Source organism: Periplaneta americana, chromosome 13, assembly GCF_040183065.1.
Source record: "Periplaneta americana isolate PAMFEO1 chromosome 13, P.americana_PAMFEO1_priV1, whole genome shotgun sequence".
NCBI lineage: Eukaryota > Metazoa > Arthropoda > Insecta > Blattodea > Blattidae > Periplaneta > Periplaneta americana.
The window spans coordinates 75,824,972-75,850,612 of record NC_091129.1 but is presented as its reverse complement, the minus strand read 5'-3'; the positions used below and the strand labels follow the sequence as shown (position 1 = coordinate 75,850,612).

The 25,641-nt window shown below is 34.9% G+C and overlaps 1 protein-coding gene across 1 annotated transcript in view; it reads left to right on the top strand.

Annotated features, from left to right (window-relative positions):
• LOC138711634 (A disintegrin and metalloproteinase with thrombospondin motifs 6-like) overlaps window positions 1–25,641 on the top strand; it is a 69,937-nt gene that overhangs the window by 25,338 nt on the left and 18,958 nt on the right. Inside the window, exons 8-13 of the mRNA XM_069842765.1 lie at window positions 1,686–1,841; window positions 4,205–4,346; window positions 8,217–8,315; window positions 8,855–9,064; window positions 9,856–9,952; window positions 21,662–21,786. Of these exons, the coding sequence (XP_069698866.1) occupies window positions 1,686–1,841; window positions 4,205–4,346; window positions 8,217–8,315; window positions 8,855–9,064; window positions 9,856–9,952; window positions 21,662–21,786 (829 nt within the window). The remainder of the gene's footprint in view (window positions 1–1,685; window positions 1,842–4,204; window positions 4,347–8,216; window positions 8,316–8,854; window positions 9,065–9,855; window positions 9,953–21,661; window positions 21,787–25,641) is intronic.

Below are 25,641 nucleotides of genomic sequence, written 5' to 3'. Positions count from 1 at the left end.
TGAGGAGCTAATTTCCAAAACGACACTTGTCCATTCCCATAACTTTGTCGGAAATAAAAAAAAAAACGTTTTAGGTCTAAAATTTCTTCCCAGCTAGACAAGAGACATTATGAAATAGAAGAGGTTGGGTGCATTAAGAATCAAATAGGAGCATCAGAGTCTTTGATTCCAAAGCTGGAACAAATAATTTGCCACAATTTTGCTATTGAAATGAGTCAGTTTGATTCCAATAGTCACTTTTAACACAATAGTTTAGTGCTTTAGAGTACATTCTGAAGCCAAATCATCACAGTTGTATTAGAGTTATATTTGAAAAATATGTGAACACAGGAAGCTCATTTCTGTTATTAGGTGGACAAGAGACGTTTTGAAAATGAGCTCCTCAATTCTGCATTACAATATTTAATCATCTATCAAGACTTTCTGTACCGGTACGTGTACAAGAATGGATATTATATTTACACTTATGTGCAAGTAGCCCTACATCTTACTGCCTTACTCATGTCTTCGTTGAAAGGTCATATTACATTTGAATTTTCATTGCAATTTAAACTAAGGAACTGTCTCTCTCTATGCCATTTCATAACTGAAAACATTAAAAAAACGAGGGATAGAGAAACAAATATTTTTCTGAATAATTTATAATTTATTGAACATTTAGTTATGTTCACTGTGAAAGACGGATATCAAAATTCAGTAGATTCTCGTTAAACCGAACTAATTGAGACCAAGATCTATTCGGATTACAAAATTTTCGGATTAACCGAAACTGCATTTCCTGTAATGCAATGCATGCTATTCACGAGCGCTGAGAGACAGTGGTGGGAGTACCCTGTTGCTATTTTTAGAACCACAACCAACAGTTCACTTCATTACAACATAAAATGACTGATTTTATGAGAATGAGAGATGTGTAAATTATGTACAGAAAACACTAATTGTTGTAAGTACCCTTGAATGTGGTATTTTCATAATTTTTGAAGTAAAAGAAATTGAGTGAATTTATGCAGTTTTTCTTTTCGATACTTTGTACTATTACAATAAATTTGTTTTTTTCTTTCTTAAAATAATTATGTTCGGATTAGCGTAGTTCGGATTAACGAGGCTCTACTGTACTACTTAAAGTGTTTTTAAAATATTTGTGCAGACTTCACACATTCATAACGAAAAGTGAGGAAATGGAAAAAGACGAATACTTTCTGTTAATGCCTATTTTTTTTTCACTGTAACATAAGAGAAAAATTAAATATGAATGTTTGTTATTTATTGCATTGTTTTACAAAGACTCACTGATTTGACAATTAAAAATAATCTAAGATCCTTATTCGATAGATATTTAAATATGGTGGAAGGGCGGAATTTTTTATGCCAGGACGAGACTTATTACACACTTCGGAGGGAATCTACGTTGAAAAAGTCTGACAACATTGATGATACGTAACTGTAAGTTAAATAAATCCACATTATAGGTATATCACGAATTAGTTGTAAGGGGAAAGAAACGGTTGGAAATTGGTAGAATAAGCCCCATCGTATAAATCGATAAATAAATAGTACGAACAAGACAAAGCCTATTAATTTCAGAAAAACAACTTTATAGTGCTTACATACCAATTATTTATCTTCATTTTGGCCTAAGACAAGTTGTTTAATGCTTTGTTCTTTAGAAGTGTATCTTTTTACAGATTGGGAGCTGACCACGATTCCGACGAAGAGCATCCACCCCCAGGAGAATGTTCTGGCGTAATTGGTCACAGTATTCACGTCATGGCGTCATGGTCACAGCTTTCTCCAGCCAATTGGTCCGTTTGCAGCAGAGCTTTTATCACCGAGTTTATAGAGTACGGTGTTATCTGGGTTGGCTTTGTAAACTGTATTTAATTTATAATTCCTTTGCGAATGCAGAATTTTATTTCCTAAGTGAGAGTTATTATTACTCGACCAAGGGGAGTGGAGCCGCTGGCGTAATGTGAACTAACGCAATGCGGTATTACGAACGCAGGAGCAGTAGCGCCACGGCTCCGGGCTGTAGGACTCCACTGACCTTGGTCGAGTAATAACACTGAGAATGGTACCTAGTAATAAGATGAAGTACCGGTTGTCTTTTCTGACCACACATGTTAGAAAGAAAAAAAAAAGTTAAGTACCATTTCACTTAATTTTATTTATAATGAAAAGAAAGAGAAGGGACACTTACAGTTTCTACCAAAAGTTTAAGGACATCCCTTCAAAAGTGATATTTCAGTCCTGACTTTATACTTATGTGAAACCCCCTGATCTTTATACAAAGAACAAATACCAGTGAAAAATGAAGTTTTTACTTTAAACGCAATCTCTCTATCTTTCAAACTGTGGATTATATAACAATTTTTCTGTTATGAAAGCTTATTGAAAAATTACATTTCTTATAGGAAAAAAATTAATTACTCCAAAATGAGTGTACTTAAATCAATTAATTTTGGATACAGTTAGACATATCTTAAATGTTTCTTGTTCAAGTATTACTTTTTATTTTAAAATTTGTGACAGCTCGTTCACGAACTGTAATCCAGATTTTTTATTTGTTTTATTTAGGAAAAGTTGTCAGTTTCTAAAATTCTCATGAGTTTGAAATTCACGGCAAATTGATCAGGAACTGCCACTGCCATTTACATCATAACGTTGGGAGTTGGTAAAAACTTGTCAATCAGCTTATTTCCTCCATTTTTAGTAAACAGTTGTGGAGTTATGTACAAGTGTGGAGGGGTTAGATTTATACCTTAAAAAACTGAAAATGGGTCGAAATTCAGTGAATATATACATGAAGTGACAGATTATTGTAATGTGGAAGAATAACTTGAGATAATATCCAACTCTATTCTAAAATTCATTGCTGTAAGTAAATTAATTATGGAGTAATTAATTTTTTCTACAAAATGTAATTCTTCAAATTAGTTTTCATAACAGATTGTTATATAATCCACAGTTTTAAAGATATAAAGATTGGATTTGCAGTAAACAAACCTCATTTTTCACAGGAATTTGTTTCTATATAAACATTTGGGGTTTTGAAATAAGTATAAGGACAAAAATAAAACATCTATTTTGAAAGAGTGTCCTTAAACTTTAGGTAGAAACTGTACCTTCCTATTTTTAATTTGTGCCTAGTGTCCAATCAGTTTACTCATGAAAAATAGTAAATTATATTAAATAACAGTAAATAATTGTATATATTTATGAATACTTAACCTATTCAGACATTGTGAAGTCGAAATAGTTGATCGATAATTATCGATTGCTGCAATAAAGAAATTGGATGTTATTCACTAATGGAAATTGAGAAAAGCAAAATACAGGTTTAACAATGGTAATTATATGTACTGTGTTTTCCTCTTATTATAACAGAAATACATTTTTCGTTATCTGCTGAAATCGTAATTTAATTTAATTGGACATGGAATTAGAACATGAAGATGTAGATGTTGAAGTAGGATTTCACATTTTATTTAGTACAATGAATTCATGTTCATCGATTTACGGGGAAACAGTTGGCGACACTGACTAAACAAAAGAACGATTATGCGATAAATTGATAGTGATAAATCTAACTGCAAAAATAATCGCGATGTATGACTGTGATTGGATTTAATTACACTTCATTGGTCGAAAATGGAATTGACGTCATATAAACGAAATAGTCAACATAATTTCATTATTTTTAAAATTCTCATTCTTCAAACCTCTATTCATGAAAAAAAACCGCACTTTTTGACAATTTTTTTTCTCTTCCAAAATCGCGACTTAGCCTACACGTCCTTCACAATCCCCTGAATTTGTATTCTCATTTATTATTCTGAATTATTCGAAAGAACGTTATTATTAATAATCTTAAGCGCTTTTAATCTTCATAACTGAATACCTAATGCTTACTGAATTTAATAATGATATTTTACTTAATTTAGTGTTATGAATTATTATATAGTCTATTTTATAAATAATTTCATGAGTTGAATTCTTATATATCTTATAAATAATTTCATGAGTTGAATTCTTATACATTTTACAAATAATTTCATATGTTGAAACATTTATATTTAATTTAAGAATTAAAATTATGCGATAGTTTTCTCAAAAGAAAGCAGATAACCTAAAAAATATAACTTAAACCAAAATTGAAAGTTCAATAAATACAGTCATTGAAAAAAAAAATCTTGTTCTATTTCAGAGACGGTTTAGGATCCTGCTTCTTAGATGAACCTCAAGAACATGATTTCAAAATGCCTCAAATGCCTCCTGGGGTGGTTTATGATAGAGAGTGGCAGTGTAATGATGTTTTCGGACCTACGAAGCCTTGCAATTTGGGACAGGTATGTATTGTTGTTTTTATCTTGCCATGAAATTTATGTTGGAGATGACGATTATGTGCTGATAAAAATGGTGATGATGACGATATAATATAACGATGGCGACGGTAAAATGGTGACGATGACGACATAATGTTGACCATGACGACGATAGATTGTGGTGATGGCAACGATAGAATGTAACGAAGACGGCGATAAAATGTTGACGAATACAACGATACAATGTTGGCGATGACGACGATAGATTGTGGTAATGACAAGGATACAATGTAACGAAGACGGCGATAAAATGTTGGCGAATACAACGATACAACGTTGACGATGATACGATATGGGCCAATGTTGACAATGACGAAGATACAATGATGATAATGGCGACGATAATACAATGGCGGTAATGATGATGACAACGATATGACATAACGATGGCCACGGTACAAAGTTGATGATGTTGACGATAATACGATGACGGTAATGATGATAGAATAATGTAGATCGCAACGAAACGATGTAACGAAGACGGCGATATAATGGTGACGATTAGAACGATATAATGGTAACAGTGGTGACGATAGAATGTGTGACGATGACGACGATATAATGTTGACAATTACGAAGATATAATGATGATAATGGCGACGATAATATGATGACGGTAATGATGACGCAATAATCATGATGAAACGATACGATGTAACGATGGCGACGGTACAATGTTGATGATGACGATGATATAATGTTGACAATGATGAAGATACAATGGTGATGATGGCGACGATAATACGACGACGGTAATGATGACGCAATAATGATGATGAAACGATACGATATAACGATGGCGACTGTACAACGTTGATGATGACGATGATATTATGTTGACAATGATGAAGATACAATGGTGATGATGGCGACGATAATACGATGACGGTAATGATGACAACAATACGATGCAACGAAGACGGCGATACAATGGTGACGAATAGAACGATACAGAGGTGACGAATAGAACGATACAATGGTAACAATGTTGACAATGACAACGATATAATGTTGACAATAACGAAGATGCAATGATGATAATGGCGACGATAATACGATGATGGTAAAGATGATGCAAAAATGATAACAAAAATGTGATGTAACGATGGCGACGGTACAATATTGGTGATGACGACGATACTATGTTGACGATGATGAATATGCCATGATAATGATGGCGACAATAATATGATGAAGGTAATGATGATACAATACTGATGATGGCAACAATACAATGTAACGATGGTGACGGTACAATACTGACGATGATGATGATGATGACAACGATACAATGTTAACGATGAAACGATACAGTGGTGACGATAATGACTATAAAATAATTGACGATGACAACGATGCGATGTAATGATGACGATGAGATAGGATGACAGACAATTATGACGATGAGATAATTACGATGATGATGATATAATTAGGATGACGATAATATAATTACGGCGGCGATAAGCTAGGACGATAGTGAGATAATTACGACGATATTGAGATAGTTACGTCTGCGATGAGATAATAACCACTGGTGAATTCGGGAGTGATGCGGGGGGAATCTTTTCTCCCCTCCCCGATTCCAGGATGTCTCTCAGGAGATTTTAGACTTTTGTAACTAAACATATAATTTACCGTACACAATATTATATTTCAATTTGATATTTAGGTGGTTTATGTAAAAAGGCACTTAACGACTTTAAGGGAAAACTTCACACAGGATTGTTCACGATCACCATGTTTTACATAATTTAACATTTATAATTTAATGCCTATATTATTAACATTTAGTAGTATTTAAAACAAATATAAGCTAATGAAAGCTCTATTTTTCTATGTTTCCAGTTATATAGACTGCCTCTGTTCTTGATATAGGTAAAATCTGAATTATTTTTTCTCTTGCTGCTGGTTCCACCTCCCTCCCCTGGCACAAAATCCACCTCGGAGGAGAAGGTCTACCTTCAACACTATAATTACGTGGGCAATGGGATAGTTACGGCCACGATGAGTTAGGATGGCAGTGAAATAATTACGACGACGATAAGAGATAATTATGACGGCGATGAGATTGGGCAGCGAGATTATTAGGACAATTATATAATTATGGCGACGTTGTGATAATGACGATAACAAGTTAGGCCAGTGATGTAATTATGACGATGTTATTTATAACTACGACGAAGCTGAGATACGACGATGATAAGATAGTTCTAAAGACTATGACGTGATAATGACGATAATTATGAGATTGTGCGAGAACGATTAGATAGGTGCTACAATGACGGTGTAGTTGCTACGATGATAAGAAAGTTACGATGATGGTGCAACGCTAATGATGATGGTGATGTGATAGCGATGACGAAGTTATGGTGATGACGACGTTGTATTGGTGATGATGACAACGATACGACTGTGATGATGTGATAGTGATGATATTGTAATGGTGATGATGACAATGATGCAATGTGAAAATGACGACGTAATGACGGTGCCTGCGATGGTGTGATGATAAAATGTGATTGTTATAAAGGCAACAATGAGTAGCGATTTAATGACAACAATTATTCGATGATGATGGTGATATTGATTATGCCAACAGTAGTAGTAGTAGTAGTAGTAGTAGTAGTAGTAGTAGTAGTAGTAATAGTAGTAGTAGGCGTAGTAGTAGTAGTATAGTAATAGGCCTAGTAGTAGTACTAGATCTAGTAGTAGTAGGCCTAGTAGTGGAAGTAGTAGTAGTAGTAGTAGTAGTAGTAGTAGTAGAAGTAGTAGTAGAGTAATAGGCCTAGTAGTAGTAGTACTAGGTCTAGTATTAGTAGGCCTAGTAGTGGAAGTAGTAGTAGTAGAGTAATAGGCCTAGAAGTAGCAGTACTACGTCTAGTAGTAGTAGGCCTAGTAGTGGTAGTAGTAGTAGAAGTAGTAGTAGAGTAATAGACCTAGTAGTATTAGTAGGCCTGGTAGTAGACCTATTAGTAGTAGGCCTAGTAGTAGTAGTAGTAGGCCTGGTAGTAGTAGACCTATTGGTAGTAGGCCTGGTAGTAGCAGTAGTAGTAGTAGAGTAATAGGCCTAGTAGTAGTAGTAGAGTAATAGGCCTAGGAGTAGTAGTAGTAGGCCTGGTAGTAGTAGACCTATTAGTAGTAGAAGTAATAGTGGTAGCAGTAGACTTAGTAGTAGTAGTAGACCTAATAGTAGTAGTAATAGTAGTAGGGCTAGTAGTAGTAATAGTAGAGTAGTAGTAGCAGCAGTAGACTTAGTAATAGTAGTAGTAGTAGCAGTAGTAGGTCTAGTAGTATTAATAGTAGTAGTAGTAGCAGCAGCAGTAGACCTAGTAGTAGTAGTAGTAGTAGACTAATAGTAGACCTAGTAGTAGAATAGCAGTAGACGTAATAGTAGTAGTAAGCCTAGTAGTAGTAGTAGTAGTAGTAGTAGTAGAGAAGTAGTAATGGTGATAGTAAATAATAATCACACAACACTTAGTAAATAATAAATAATAGCAATAATGGGGGACCCAAAACTACCGTAGCCTAGTGGCCCAAAATTTGTAAATCCCACCCTGATGCCATCAATGTGATAGTGATGATATTTGATGTGACTATGACAACATAATGGTGACAACTATTTGAAGGGGATGATGATAATGCAATAATCATAACAATGTATTAATGGTGACAATGACAATAATGATGATTTTAATGTCGTAAACTACTACTTACTTTAAAAAGGAGGTAAAGTCTATCCACAGAACTCAAAGAACTCGCTTGCGTGATCAACATCTGAAAGTTTAGCAACTAATTTCAATTTGTAATTTGATAACTTCTTTTCGCTTACAGAGCAAGGACTGCCTTCATCTGACCTGTGCAGCCATCGGCACGAAGGTTTGTAAGTCAGCGGGTCCTCCAGCGGATGGGACAAGTTGTGGGACTAACAAGGTACGGTATATGAGCCATTCAGAGCAGAAGTGGTGTAAGTCAAACATGAGTAATGAGGGTTAAAGTAAACATTCTGTAAAATACAGCGCAAAGTAGCAATTAATATTCAATTTATTTAAACTATTAGTAGTCAGTGGATAGCAAGAAAGACATATTAATTGCTAATTTGCGCTGTATTTTACAGAACTTTTACTTTAAACCTCATTACCCAATTTTGACTTATACCACTTCTGCTCTGAACGGCTCATATGTAGGTCTTCGACGAGAAATAGGAGGCTTAAAATATGTCGCCATTATAATACAATTTTCAGAGAGTCCTGTTCCACATCTCTCCTCCAGTATTTTAAAGAAGCTGGCGCATATGGCTTTAAATATGACAGATCTCTGACGCTCCCCCCTCACCAAAAGACTACAGAAAATAAAATTTCCAAGTATCATGTTCCACATGAAAAAATATTTATTACAGTCCATTTTTATAAGCCATAATTCATTCCTCTTCAATTTGAAATAAAATTATACCGACATGTTCCTTCTGGTAGTGGTGCTTCGAAGGGAAGTGTGTGGACGTGGGTGTGCGACCTGATGCCGTTAACGGGCAGTGGGGAGAATGGGGCTCATGGTCTGCGTGCTCTCGTACTTGTGGAGGTGGTGCTCAATACATGGAACGCAAATGCGACAAGCCCAGACCTGCCAACAAAGGAAGATATTGCGTCGGAAAGCGGCGAAAGTACAGACTGTGCAAAAAGGATGTAAGAATTTTACTTTTTATAGCCTTGCTACTCTCGAAATTAAACAGAATAGTACATTTAGAAATGTATGGGTAGACATTTCTTTGTCACAGGCATTCTTCAACAGTTATCTCTCAACAATTTCTTAGTTCAATAACTTTGAAGTTAATTAATTCTCTCTTTCCTCTAATATGCCTCAAACAGTAGCGCTTTATTTCTGGAAATCCAGCAGGCCAGGTTCGATATATAGCAGTAATTTATTGTGTATAGTTTGCATTTTGTGTGTCCTGTGCTTTGATAAGAAATAACCCTGTGCTATACACGCCAAGTAAACTGTACATTTATCTACATTTGAAATTCTGGTACTGGTCCGTAACTCGCAAGATTTTTTGCTGAGGTTCATCAAATACTCAGGAAAATCTTCTGCTGTGTTTCGACGTATGTGATTGTGCTTCCTTAGGGGAAAGTCAGTAATGTGGCTTTGTAAACAATCCATTTTTCGTTGCATGTGAACACACGGCTGACAAAACCTTAAAGTCGATAAATTATAAGTAATAGAAAACAAACTACTAGTCGCTGTCCTATTTGAACCAATTTGGAGCCAGTTTTCCAAAATTGCTTACATTTCACATTTTTCACAAATATGTGTCAATTACTTCATTACTGACGTCGAATCTTTTGGCAAGTTTGTGGCATGTTTGCTTTGCTTTAGTCCATCGTAATAGAATAGAACATTAAACTTATGGTTTTATGCACCATATGAAGTCATAAATTCATTGATTAATGTTTTAATATTGTTGTTTCTATTTCAGCCTTGTGACGAAGGCGCTTTGACTTTCCGGGAAATGCAGTGCAAAGAACACGACACTGAAGAACTGAAATGGGTTCCGTTCAATGACCATTTACCAGGTCGGTGACAAATTTAACATTTTCCGAGTTACACCTCTGTAAAGTTGCACACAATTAAGCCATAATTTAGATTGACAGTAACCTACTTAGTACACATGTAATAAAAATCAAGTCATCAATATAATTACCCACATCATCATCATTTGCACTATCACAACCACCACAATCATCAGCAACATATTTGAGACAATTGTTTCATAGATGGAGTTTTGAAAACTAGACTGTTTCAGATTTTTTAACATTGTTCAAGAGGGCGAAACAGTATTGTATATTTAATGGGTTGTCTTTCGGTAATACATATCCTTTCCTTTGAGGAGTCATTCAGTCTTTTTTTAATTTCCTGTACTAACTTTATAACATTTTTCTGTGTTTTAAATCTATCCACAGTTTGGGTATTATACAAACCATTTTCTGTATTCAATTAATTTCTCGTACCGGTACTGTTTTAGTGTTTGTTATTTTAATTCCTTAATTATATTACTAGTATTCGTAAGAAACTGCATAGCAACGATTGGAGCTGCTTTTACTGTAGCAGAAATAGTTAATCTTAGAGCCCGATTTTGAAATAAATAGAGTTATTCCAGAAGTATTTGTTGAAGTTATAAACACTTCTCCATAATATTGGATAATTGGCTTGACATAAATTGTATATACCGGTATTGTATTGAGAGTTTTTCCTGTGTATCCCCACTTTTTTTCTGCCAGTCTTTTTAGAAGTGAAAGTCTTCTTGTCCTCTTCTCTGTAATCTTCTATTGAACAAACTGACTTCTAATAGAAGTAGCCCCATAGGACTTAATATACACAAATAACATTTTTTGTTTTCAAATATACAGACCTAAAAATCCTAATAATGGGACATCAGGAGCAGGGTATTATATTCCAAAATATCAAGAAAGTTATTTCATACCATGTTCATCCTCCTCAGTCTTGACACTGAATTACTAGCTATTGATGATGCTCTTCAGTGTGTTACTCAAATTTCTCAAAAATCTATTTGCATACTTACCGACTCCAAGGGGGCTATATTTAATATAATTAAATATGTACCAAAACTATATGCACGGAATTATTCCAATTCAGAAACAACTAAGTAAACTAAAATAACTCCAAAAGCAAATAACATTTCAATGGATACCTAGTCATTGTGGTATACCTGAAAACGAGGAAGTCGATAATATTGCAAAACAGGCAACATATTTGCAACCAAGACCTCTTCAAGTGATATCTCTATCCAATGCTTTTGCTTCAGTAAAGTCTCATTTTACAAACCTATGGATCAACAATTGGCTCTCTTCTGACAAAGGAACAATTTTACAGTCTGTACAAAAGAAGCCAAATGACCTGGAAATGTAGAAAAACTTGCCCAGACATGTTCAAACATTTTTAACAAGAGCCAGAACAGGTCACATTGTCACTCAATTGTACCTACACCGATTTCACATTTCTGATAATCCTACTTATCTGTGTTGTAATAATCATGATGAAGATCTGGAACACATTCTTCTATACTGTCCATCCATAAACCACAAAAGAAGTAAATTAAAATCATCAGTACCAGATGCAGAAGACACAGCCCTGCAGTATATATTGACTACATCCCACCTCTGGCTACTAGCAACAGGTATCTATAATGAACACCGATCAAAATACCCCTCATTTCTCGTGAAAAACAACAACTGAATAGACTGCAGTGGACTATAGTGGACTTTATGTTGTCAGCAAACAGCTTGATACATTAAGATTGACTTGAAATATACAGACCTAACAAATATGTGGCTCTTCCATGTAGTTTATCACAAAAAATAGCTCCAAGATATTTTGCTGCATTAGTTCTAGATTCTAAATATATATATATATATATATATATATATATATATATATATATATATATATATATCCATCCTTCATAGTATTCTGTCCAACGGCATGTATTTCACGGCATATCCATCATTTTTCAATCTTTCCTCTTTTCTGCCCTTTTCTCAGTCTGCGCATGATCCATAGATCTTAATGTCGCCCATCATCTGAAATAGACTTCTGTCCCGAACCTTTCTTCAGTTCATCATTCCTTCCAGTGCAGCCTTAAGTACGCAGTTTCGTTTTAGCTAGTGACTCAGAAAATTTATTTTTCTCATCCTGATTAGTTTGAGCATTAGGCATATTCTTTCTTCGCCCACTCTCTCCAACACAGCCTCATCTCATATTCTTTCTGTCCATTTCGCACACTCCATTTTTCTCCATATCCAGATTTCAAGTGTTTCTAGTCGTTTCTATTCAGTTAGTCCTAATGTCCGTGTTTCTGCCCTATACAATGCCATACTCCACACAAAGCACTTCACTAGTTTCTTCCTTATTTCTCTTTCTAAAGGTCTGCAAAAGATGCTCCTTTTCTATAGGCTTCCATTGTCCTCCTTTTGACTTTCTGCCAGCAACTCATGTTACTACTTATAATATACCCAAAGCATTTGAAACTTTCTACTTGTTCCACTGCTTTATTTGGAATTCGCAAGTTTACCTCTTTATTTTTCTTCCGATAACCATGGTATTAGTATTGTTTGAGTTTATCATCATCCCGTACTGCTCACAGCTTCATCTAGTTCTAGTAGCATGTTCCTTAGTATCATCTCTTCTTCCGCTAACATCACCATATCTTCAGGAAATGTTAAGTTATGCACTTTATTGTTCTTCATCCTACCACCAACCCTCCCATGTCCTTCAAGTAGATGTTGAGCAGGGTAAGTGATAAAGGGTATCCTTGTCTTACTACTCTTCCTGTTTCACTTCCCTTTGACATTTGTTCTCCTATCCTGACTTTGACTCGCTATTTCATATAAAGGTTACATAATAGTCTACTCTCTTTCCAATCCACAGATATTTTCTGCAGAATCCCCATAAGTTTATATAATATAGGGCGCGGCAGTGGGATATGACGGTTTTTATAGCCCTGTTGTGTGACACTCAGGACGAATTAAAATAAAACATATACTGGAAGTAATCTAGTACAATGCAATTTATTAATGCCTAATATAAGCACATTTGTAGGTGTACGAAGTGCCTGTGACCGCAAGATATTAGGTTTGTTGCAGCGCGGTTCAGAATCAATTCCGAACTGCCTGCTCATGCGCAGTAGTAGATAGATAGATGGATTTATTGACTAATAATATACATACAAATTTTATATTATCATAATTTTGTCTAAAATCCAATGCACGGGTCTTCTGACCGTACGTGCTTTGTACCCGAAACAAGTCCTCCTTTGTAGGTTCCCCCCCAGCTATGATTACATCCAACTACTCTCTAAAAGAACTCACATATTAAAATGGAAATGGCAAACTAAAACACATTATATAATATATCCTCACCTAAAAGACCTAAAAGTGTACAGTTGGGTGGATACTATTATCCCTTCCTCGGTTCGCGTCGCAAACTTCGACAGCTGCAGCTCTAATCTTTCTCGCCTTCAAGAGGAACAATCCAGTCTTTTGTTCCCATTCTCTATTCCCCATGAGGTCAAGACATGCAAGCGAACTCCTACTCTGACTTAGCATTGAGGGTGGTAAATATTTTCTCCGTACATGTCCCAATTCGACACAAAGTAATAAAATATGCTTATAGGAATCCTTTTCTTTGCAAAGCGGACAAAGACGCTCCCCTTCTCCGTTGACAATTTTATTACCTTCCATGCCCCCAATCTTAGCCACGCTAAACCTGCTCTGCTGTCTTTGTTACAAGAATTTATGTAGTCACCCCCCCCAGTTAAGCATGAGATCTGATTGTAAGTGTAGTGAGGACTTTCCGGAACATTGGAGCTCAATCTCTTGCCTCTCGATATCAATTAAACGCATCTTAACATTACGCAATACATTCCTCCTGTTATTCTCTCCTTTCTCCCACACCCATCCCATCCCTATATGATGCAGCCCTCTCTGCAGTTTATAAACCCACCCCTTTTCCCAGCCCTCTCTTTGTTGAACTTTGTAGCAAATCGACCGTAGAAGCGACCGATCCCCAAATATAATTTTTAACCAGTATTTTATCACCCTGACTTTCATATGAATTACTTCGTTTTGAAGCCCAAACTCCTTTAGCACCCCGCAGTTAGCTGTGCTTCTGCCAATTCCAATTATTCGTTTCAGGAAGTCCTTTTGTACCTTATTAGCTCAATGTGCGTTCCAACATGACTAGAACTGATTCCGAGCCGATACTGAACTCCCAGTTCCCTGTTCCAAAGTGCTTTAAACTTATTCGGAACGAGTGAAATTGGTTGTTGATTAAGGCACGAACTGGGAACTCTAAAATGTTAACGCATGCGCAGTTGGTTTAATCTGAAGTTAACGGTTAAAATGCTTCTATACTACTTACTTACTTACAAATGGCTTTTAAGGAACCCGAAGGTTCATTGCCGCCCTCACATAAGCCCGCCATCGGTCCCTATCCTGTGCAAGATTAATCCAGTCTCTATCATCATATCCCACCTCCCTCAAATCCATTTTAATATTATCCTCCCATCTACGTCTCGGCCTCCCTGAGAAGAAACTCCGAAGGTCGTGAAAGAAGATTTTAAGTAACGTTCTAACAACGTAAAATACCGAACTAGGTCTGACACCGTACACAACTGGTGCATGTGTCAAAAGAAATTTGGTATTAGTTCGGAACGCGTTCTGAATTGCTTGCTGGAATAAACCTATTGTACAAAAGAAAAAAATATGGGGTTGTGTACAGTTTAAATTCACATAGTAGACTATGTGATTACTTATAGATGGACATAATTTTATTTTTACTTCAATTTTTATTGTACCTGAGTTTTTGAATGTACTTCACTCCCACCTTCTCTACTATTAAAACTTCTAATCGTTCTCCACACAGAACCAAGGCCGCGTATGAAGTCAAAGTCGCCTTACAGTAAACAGTACTGAGTTAGTGAGTATAGTACGTTCCAGATATATGTTCGTGTTTTTCAGTGACGAAAGAGCTTTCAATATTGAATCATATTTTCGCACAGGTACTGTCGTCCCTTTGCCTACGTCACATTCCGGTTCCCCCCACCCGCTTCTGCTCGGCACTTTGTAAAGGTCAGTGGCTGGGCTTTCTTAGCTCTTTTCTGAAAACATTAATTTCTGTTGGGAATTGGACGTCTACGTAATATTACACAACTTTTTAAAATAACGTAAATAAAAGAGCATTATTAAGTAATTAACTGTCACGTGATTTCCCCCCTTTCTACGACCCTGCGACAAAACCACTTTGGACGGACAGTAGATAGCATGTCTGAGTAATTTTATCTTTTCGGATCGGGCAGAAGTGAAGATTGAATTTACAGTACGTAAGGTACTCTTTTATAAAGTATGTAGAGAATTATTATAAACATAAGTTACTAGTACGAAGGACGAAACTCGTAATTGGAATTAAGTACAATAGTCTATAGTGCGATAATATGCATAAAAGAACTGAAGCCTGTATCGAAATGACGGCCATCATTTTCAAAAATGTGTTTAAATATCCATATTATGATTATTTGGAATTTAACTTCATTCTCTAAATTGTACGCTAATGTGCTGTAGACAGTATAATATACACTGCATAATGAATACCTCCGAATGGATAGCTCAGTTCGTGAATAAAGTCACTTATTGTTAGTACAGTACCAGGGGCGGACGCAGGATTTTTTTTTCGGGGTGGGATTTGAGAATAGTAAAAATGGAGTAATGAGAAATAAGTTTATATACTCACAATTTGTTTCCGAGTCACAAACATTTACAAGTTGGCCTGAGTAGCTTAGTCAGTATAGCCTTCTGTACTCGAAGTTGCGGATTCTACCCCAACCCAGCTCGATAGCATTTAAGTGTGTCTAAATGCGTCAGGCCCCATATCAGTCGATTTACTGGCATGTAAAAGAAGTCCTGAGGGAAAAAATTCTGGCACACCGGCGACGCTGATATAACCTCGGCAATTGCGAGCGTTGTTAAATAAACCATAATTTTTTAATTATAACATTTACAATGACTGCAATACAAAAACAATGACAGAATGACATTTACAGAAGAAGGCGACGAGGCTTCTTAGACATTTCATCCAGTACTTCATGAGTTTCTACTTCTACATTTTTATGTATATACATCAAGGCCAGTCCATTAATCTGTCTGCTCCCATCGTGCTCCTCAAGCAAGTCTTCAAATACCGCAATGTTGAGAACGACCGTTCTGGTATTGCTGTAGTTACAGGCAATGTGCAGAAAAGTTTCAGCGCCTTGCGAGTGCAGGGAAAAATAATTTCATTGCACCTGTTCAAAGATGATATAAAATCAGTAGGTATTAGGTGAAGAATTTTCTGATCAAGGAAATTTCTTCTCAGCATCCTCAATTCATTGAAGAAAGACTCTGGTGATGCATCAACAAATTTGGGCCACTGATTTACTATAGCCTCAACAGCAGTTTGTAAATCTTCATCTCATGCTCGCACTATGTTTTTAGGCAGCAAAGTTTGTATGGACTTTAAGATTCCCTTATGATTTAAAAACCTGTCCTTGAGCTGACTAATGAAATAGTCTAAGAAGAGAAGGAAAATTAAAAGCCTAAAATACTCTTCATGACTCTCTGTCTTGAAGTAAGAACGCTGTGTTTATATTCCTGCAGTTCTTGGAATTTAACATTTTAGCAAAGAGAATTTACGTGGAAAACTCTCTAATTCCTATGTACATTCACGAATTAAAATTAATATTATTTTTGTTTCTTGTTTCGTTTTTTCTCAAAATTTCGGGAGGGGATATATCCCCTTAATCCCCCCCTTGCATCCGCCCCTGAACAGTACTGTATTTTAAAATATTGGAGTGCAAGAGGTCAAATGACTTTATTGTCAAATACCTGGCATTAGAAAACAACAACAGTACTGTATTTTGATTAAACAAAAACCTAATGAAGTTATGAAACTCAAAATCGCGATATTTCCTAGTTTACGTAAATGGATGAACTACTTTTCTTCCTTCCTATACCTAGTAAAGTGATTTGTTTGTATTTTACGCCAACATCATCGAACTCCAGTCGTGGAAGAGGGTAGCAAACGGTGTTTCCGGTTCTCAACCGTTAGTCCAAAGGTATAGGCAGGTTAATATTAGAAATGTTAGTAAAAATAAAACGATGCCCCTGTATTTGTTTTAGTGTGTACATGTATAGTTACTGGCGGATAGATACGATATGTTTTGTTCACATTGGGACCCATAAGTATGAACGGAGTAGGCTATAGATCAGACGCTTGAAGAACACTATTTCAATAAATGACACGTGTGTTGGAAACTTTTCTTGAAGTTACACAACTCACTTTTGCGCATGTCCAGTTGAAGAAAACAAACCTTCGCCTCTATTTTATTGCACGGAAGGCAGATGAGTCAGTGCCAGAGTTTGTTGCTGTCTCTGTGTGAAACGATGTTTATATGAGATAAAAAATAACTTCCCATTCAAAGCAACTGGTCACATTTGTGTGAACTGCGCATCTGCATGACCTTCAAAGGTATGCGGGCCAATAAATTTATTGACTCCCTTACTGTGCGTTACATGTGTCTGGTGAAGCTGCATTTCATAGGACTGATAAATTCATAGCGATGTAAACATTTTTTCAAAATGGAAAACAACTGCGTAATTGTCGGAATGGTATTCGTGTTACGTATTGATATCAGTCCGATTTTACTTTGTGATTCTCCCTGTAAGTTATGTAAAATGAATCTTATAAAATTTAATCATTTTGTGCATAATTTCTTATACCGCAAATTAATTTATCTTCTTTACAATTATTTCCAAAGCTACTGTTATTTATATTTGTTGTTTAGTCAACTGTCCGAAGACAAGTCTGAACCCCAGATGTGACACCAACAAGGCACCACTTATAAGGCACCTAGGTCAGGAGGTAATGAGGTAGGGTGGCCAGTTCCTTTTTCCCCTCCATTCCATACATCGCCGATTAGCTACATATTACACTATTCAGACTTGAGATGCACACAATCAATTGTTCTTCTCCTGACATATATCGTCAAGTACTGGCAAGATTATTCTTAAGGTTTTTTTAGCGAACTGTGTGAAGTTGAGACTTTATATTTCGTTTTAATGACCTCGTTGGTACCTATATCAGAATTTTCTTGCTTGTTTTTCGAATATTCGGAAAATACCATGTGCGTCCAACAACTAGAGAAGACGTGAAACAAAGAATTAGAGAAGCCTGTGGGTCTCTCAGCTGTACCATTTTTTGTTGCTTTGTGAGTAAACAACAAAAGTTAGAAAAAAAAGTTTGAGTAAAAGTTGTTTCTTTTTAAAAGTAGTTTCCAATGGTACCTTCAATGACCCATGTTCTCACTTGAAATTTCGAAGTTGACCACAGGGACCCCTACTTCTGGTTTGTTACGGGAATGATACTACCATCAATAGATTCTTTACATAGGTATTGGTTATCAAAATTTTTATGAACAACCAGTATCACATAGTTTTCGAGAAAGAAGATTGATACTGGTGGTCTGAAAGAGAGAATGAATATGTCTTGATAAAACCCTAGTTCATGCTGTTGTTGTTGCTTTCTAACGCCAGGCATTTGATAATGAAGTCATTTGACCTCTTGCACTCCAATATTTTTCAAAGATATTATCATGACCAGCCACTGAAGCACAGATTTTGAGATGTTCCGAATCCATTTCTTGGTTTGAGTTGCACAATGGACAGTTAGGGGACTGATATATTCCAATTGTATGCAGGTGTTTGGCCAAACAATCATGGCCAAAACCCTAGTTCATATATGTAACAGATAACTCATTGCTATTTAATTCATTCATTTACTCTTTGTACTTTTTAATACATGTTTTTTACTATTAGATAGTACTTACTTCTTATGATGTTAATTTCTTTTAAAATACCAGTTTTATCTATTTTTAACCTTTTATATCTTTATTCTTTTATATTTTTGAATAGAACACACACTGGTCATTAAGCTCTTAACCTTTTCTAGTCTTATAAGAATTAAATATTAATATTCAGACATCGTACATTTTTTGTACTTTATTTTTAAACATAACTATCCACGAACCTTATATATATATATTTATTTATTTTCCTTTTGCAGTCGTGGTAATGTCACTGAAGATGGAGGGGCACTCTCCGAAACATGTCTGAATTTTACCAATCTTAATTATTATCATTTGTAAATGTTCATACAACTGTGTTTTATATATATATATATATATATATATATATATACATGAAGATCTCGCGGGAAAAACGATGAATGTCACAGTTTTCTTAAGGTTGATGTCATTATCTAATTCAATGGATCACTGCGAAATTTAATGTTGTTCTGAAGAAAAATGATAAAAGGGAGAATTATCATCACGAATACATTAATACTTTCCTTTATTTTCTATAGAAACAGCACTACATCTTGCAGTTATAGACTCAATTAGATCATTATGTAATCCTTAACAGAAATGTGACATTCATCGTTTTTCCCGCGAACTTTTCATATATATATATATATATATATATATATATATATATATATATATATATATTGTATGTTTATTATTTATTAACTCATCGCTATGTTAAAATCGGCAGCACTTTGAAGACAACAACCGCCAGGATCGCCACCCGTCTGCCGTAAACGAACACGAGATTGCAGTGCAGTCGCCAATGCAATTCAAATGAGAATTAGACGTCTACTTCCTCTTCTTCAGACACCATCAAGAACTCATCACCAGCAGTTCGGTTTTAAGAAACATCACTCCACAGCTCATTAGTTAAAAAGAATCACTATTCACATCAACGATCATTTTCACACAGATCAGTATACAATGGCAGTTTTCCTCGGCATCGCTCAAGCTTCTGATGCAGTCTGGCTCTCTGGTCTTCTCCATAAACTACAAGTATTCACCATAGACGACGGACTTATACATATAATTCACAGTTTTCTCTCAGATCGAACCTTTCAAGTTAAAATGGAAAATAAACTTTCAGCAGTTCAAAATATTCACTCAGGAGTTCCACAAGGTTCCATAATTGCACCACATCTCTATTCTGTCTGTGTTCACAACATGCCACGCTCTGCTAATTGTAAATTAGGATTATATGCAGACGATACTGTGTATTACACAAGTGACTTCAACATCAAAAATGCCCACATCAAGTTACAAACACAACTCAATGCTCCGTCTCTTCTCAGAAAACATTGACTACAAGAATGAAGTTAAATATCTAGGAGTGATTCTCGACAAACGTCTGCGCTACAGTGAACATATAGAATATGCAAGAAACAAAGCTCTGGCCAGATTTATTCACTTATACCCACTGATTAGATCTCCATATCTTAAATTTCCCCCTCAAAGTAAGGCTTTATACATCGCTCATAAGACCAGTGATGACATATGTTTGTGAAGTTTGGAATTCCGCTCATCAAAGAACCACCAGAAGACTACATGCAATTCAACGATCAGTCTCCTTAAAAGCCACTGGTGCTAGCTATACCACATCAAATGCACAACTCCAAGATATGTTACAGATTGACTCATTTTATGATTTCATCAAAAGAATTTCAAATAACTTTTCTCAGAAGTTGCTGTAACATCCTAACCCTCTCATTCGAGCTCTGGCTACCTCAAGCGAAATTTAATTAATTAAATGTCTTCAAGAAAAGGATAACTAAGTTGGAACCGAAAATCATTTTAATATCTCCTTATATTACTTTAAAGTAAAAGCCTTATTTATATACTAGCTGTACCCGTGCGCTCCGCTGCACTTGTTAGAAATAAATATAAAGTGATTACATAATTAAAATAGGACATCTGGTCCAGGGAACATTCGTGTTTGATAGAAGGATAAATCGTTTAATATGTTACTTAATTTAAATTGTATTTAAATAATTAAAATGTGATGATTTTGGTCCAGAGACCACTCATTTAGTATAATGATAATTCCTTCACCATGTTTCTTAATTGTTATTACATGCAAATAATTAAAATATCATTTGATTCAGAGAACATCCGTTTTTGGTGCAATTTGGTCCCATCAAAATTTTGCTTGGAATGAAACGTATTGGAAATAACTTTTAAAGAAACTTTTGTTATGTAACATTTTTCACAAAAATCAATAATAAGCGAGATATTTCGGTTTATTTAATTCAGGCCCCCTTATAACCCCCTTTTTAAATAAAGAATTTTGAATGCCATATAGCCTAAAATCTAAGTTACAACGAACTTAATTTATATTCCAATTTTCATCGAAATCCGTTCAGCCATTATCGCGTGAAAAGGTAACAAACATCCAGACAGACAGACAGACAGACATACAAACAAAAATTTCAAAAAAGCGATTTTCGGTTTCAGGGTGGTTAATTATATATGTTAGGACCAATTATTTTTGGAAAATCGAAAATTATCAGACAAATTTCGGCTACAGATTTATTATTAGTATAGATAAGGCTGAAATGTATGTAAAAATCAACATCATGACAATAAAAAGAAATGGGAATTATGACGTGATTCCTTATGTAACAACTAGATGGCAGCGTAGTAAATCTGGCAAAAGTTGTTAACGTCAAAGCCTTTAAGGCCAACCTATTTGTTACATATATGATCTAGGACAAAACATACCATTGAAATTATATTTTTGTTTATAACATGAGTGAAAGTTTTTACTTTATTTTGTTTTATTGAATCTGTTTAATTTTGTTGTTCTTTTTAGAACATGTGTGTGCTTTGGTATGCTCCAACAACGAGGGTGGATTCAGCATTCTGGAACCCAGAGTGAAAGATGGAACGTACTGCAGAAGAGGGTCCAGAGACAAGTGCATAGCTGGCAAGTGCAGGGTACGAGCATTCAGAAAATTATGCAGATATAAAATTATTCCTTACATGATTTGATCGCGATAGAACATTAACACGATTGTAATTAATTCAAATATCTGTGTGTAACGGTTAGATGTTCGATCTGAAACGAGCGGGCCCAGGTTCAAATCCTGGTTGGAGCAAGTTATCTGGTTGGGGATTTCCGAGTTTTTCTTCCCTCTATCTATTGAATTGGAATTGCTGCGTAACTTTCGGGGTTTGACTTCAGACTCATTTCGAGTTCATTAAGTTCACTTCATCTATCATATTTCGATAGTTTCAAGTAGACTTAATTTTTTGTTTGTTTCCCTAATTGGAATTTTCCAAACTTCAGCTCATATGCTAGGATGCTTTGGACTATAGTTTGATATATTTGTAACTTTCTATTTTTTAAGGTCTTAGTAGAATATTTTCCAATGCAATATTGGTCTTTATGTCTCTTTCACATGTTCCTCGACTTGTGATAATTGACACTAGAGATTGAGATTCGCATATTCCAATTTCTTACTGTTTCAATAAAGAAGTCATAACATAAAATAATAATAATAATAATAATAATAATAATAATAATAATAATAATTATATATATATTCAGGATTCTACAGCTACTTCAGTCTTCCTGTGCCAATCCTCCAAAGCCTTCTAGCTTGTGCGTCTTCAGTCCTCAATCCCCTCTTGTGCATGACTTCCATTACTTCGTTGTCCCAAGTTCTTTTTGGTCTACCTCCTCTTCTTCCTGGAGGTTTTCACTGGTAAATTTGTTTAGGCCATCTATCTTCACCCATTCTCATCAGATGACCAAACCACTTCAAACTCTTATTTTCTATTCTATTTAACACTGTCTCTTCAGCATCCATTCTATGCCTAATTTCTTAATTTTTAATGTTGTCCAAGTGGGAGACTCTAGCACTTCGTCTCAAATAATCCATTTCTACGGCCAAATTCTTTTTCTATAATATGCATTCGTTACCCATATTTTACTTCCGTAGTTTAATACAGATTCAACTAACATTTTGCCAATATATTTTTTGGTATCCTTCCAAAGATTTTTATCCCACCATATATTTAAACAGGTTATAATTTTTTTACTTTGTTCAATTCGGTTTTTATTTCCTCTTCGCCAATACCTTCTGCTTTAGTTATAACTGTAACCTAGGTATTTTGCCTGGTTAACTTGTTTAATTTCAATTTCATCATCTATAACAATATTATCACTACCTTTAGTATTAATGGACAAATATTCTGTCTTCTTATAATTTATAGAGAGACTCCAGAATTCATAACATTTAATAATAATAATAATAATAATAATAATAATAATAATAATAGGAACATTAATAATAATAATAGTAATAATAATAATAATAATCAGGGAAAGGATTTATATGTAAATACATATTTACTTATAAAGCTAATATAATTTATATTTTGCATTATCTTTATGTTTCACAATGTGTAGGGTTGAAAAATCCTACTTTTATTTTCCATATTTTTCCATATTTTAGAGTTTAGTACATATTTTCGTTAATTTCCATATATTTTCCATATTTCATATAAAACAGTCCATATTATATTAGGTTTAACAATAAAACAAAACAAAATTCCATTAACTTTTAAAAATACATTTCAACAATAGAGATTTAAACACATGTTCAGTAATCCCTTTAACATCAGAGTTATTTGAAAATTAGCAGTCCTATCAACAATGGGAAAGTAAGTTACAAAACTGTATTAATTTAATTTAAAATTTTTAACAGACTTCAGTTGTGCAGCTCAACAGTTAAATGCCAGTCAGAGTACACATAGGTTCAGTTTTGTAAATCATACTATAAAGACGGTAAATATGCCAAAAGTACGTCATTCAGTCAATTTAAAATCAAAACTAACAAGTTACATTTCAGAATTTAAAGAAGATGGTTTATCAACTGACAATAAAATATTATTTTGTAATTTGTGTCAGTGTGCAGTATCATCTACACAAAAGTTCCTGGTGCAACAACACATTACAACTAGTAAACATCAGGCCAACAAACAACTAAATTCCAAGCAGAGACAATTGTTTTTAACACAACCAACAACATCGAATGTAAGATCTGAGTTTAACATCGACCTGTGCCGTTCTCTCATCTCTGCTGATATTCCTCTCTACAAACTAAAGAATAAGGTCTTCAGGGAATTCCTTGAAAAATATACTCAACATACAATCCCGGATGAGTCAACACTTAGGAAGACGTATGCTCCATCCATCTACGATGAGACAATACAGAAGATAAGAGATGAAATTAAAGATAGTTCAATTTGGGTTTCCATTGATGAGACTCCCGACAAAGAAGGTAGACTTGTTGGTAATGTAGTTATCGGTTTGTTAAGTGAACAATATTCTGAACGAATTCTTTTACATTGTGATGTTCTAGAAAAGTGCAATAACAAAACTATAGTTAAACTGTTCAACGAAGCTATGGGTATCCTGTGGCCAAAGGGTATTATGTACGATAATGTGTTATTCTTTATTAGCGATGCTGCCCCTTATATGGTCAAAGCTGGACAAGCATTATCTGTTGTATATCCTAAATTGACTCATTTTACTTGTGTGGCGCATGCATTTCATCGTGTGGCAGAAGTGGTCAGAGACAATTTCCCTAAAGTAGATTTGTTGATTTCATCAGTGAAAAAAGTATTTCTCAAAGCTCCCAGTAGAGTTAACGTGTTGAAAGAAATGTACCCTGAAATTCCATTGCCACCAAAGCCAATTTTAACTAGATGGGGTACATGGCTAGAAGCAGTTGAATATTATGCCGAACATATAGACTCTATTAACAATGTTCTCCTTGCATTGGACTCTGAAGATGCAGTCTCAATTGATACTGCGAAAACAGTTACCTGTGACATAAGTGTGAAGAATGACTTAGCTCACATTCAGCATACATTTTCATGCATCATAAAAACGCTCAAAAGTCTCCAAAATAGGCACCTTTCACTATCTGAAAGTTTTGAAATTATAAATAGTACTGTGGAACAACTGAATCGTGGTAGAGGTAAAGTTGCAGATGCAGTAAGAGCTAAGGTGGACACTGTACTTTCAAAAACCCTGGATATGAAGAACTACAAAAGGTTGTTGCTGTGATGAGTGGTGAATCAACAGTGAAGATTAACTTGGACTTATCCCCAGCAGACATTGTGAAATTGAATTATGTACCAGTTACTTCTTGTGACGTCGAACGCTCTTTTAGTCAGTATAAATCTATCCTCAGAGACAATAGAAGAAGATTCACTTTTCAGCACTTGAAAGAAATGTTTGTAACCTATTGTTATGGTAACAGACAATAAAAATTGTGTTTTGTTGAAACTACATTGGAAGATAAGGTACGTCCATTATATTTTTTGTTTAGTTTGATTAAAATGTACCAATATTTAACGTACATAGTCATTTTTTTATAATTTTAAGTCCATATTTAATTCCATATTTTGGTAAAAATCCATATTTAATTCCATATTTTGGTAAAAATAACTACATATATATTTACATATTTCATATATTTTTAGTCCATATAAATCCGTTCCCTGATAATAATATACCTGGCTAATATTTCTCTAGTATTCTCCTACAATTTTCGGGCCCCATTTCACACAAAATGGGTCGTAGAAACAACTGTAATTGCAAAGATACAACAATACCGATAAAATGTTTATTTAATATACAGAAGAATAACTTACCCTATAAACATTAAGGGTACTATTCATAGACATTTCGCTAGCCCGCACTACGAGCGTGCTAAACTAGCCCCGGCTATCGACTGGTTACTTGTACGGGATTCATATCATATCATATCATATCGC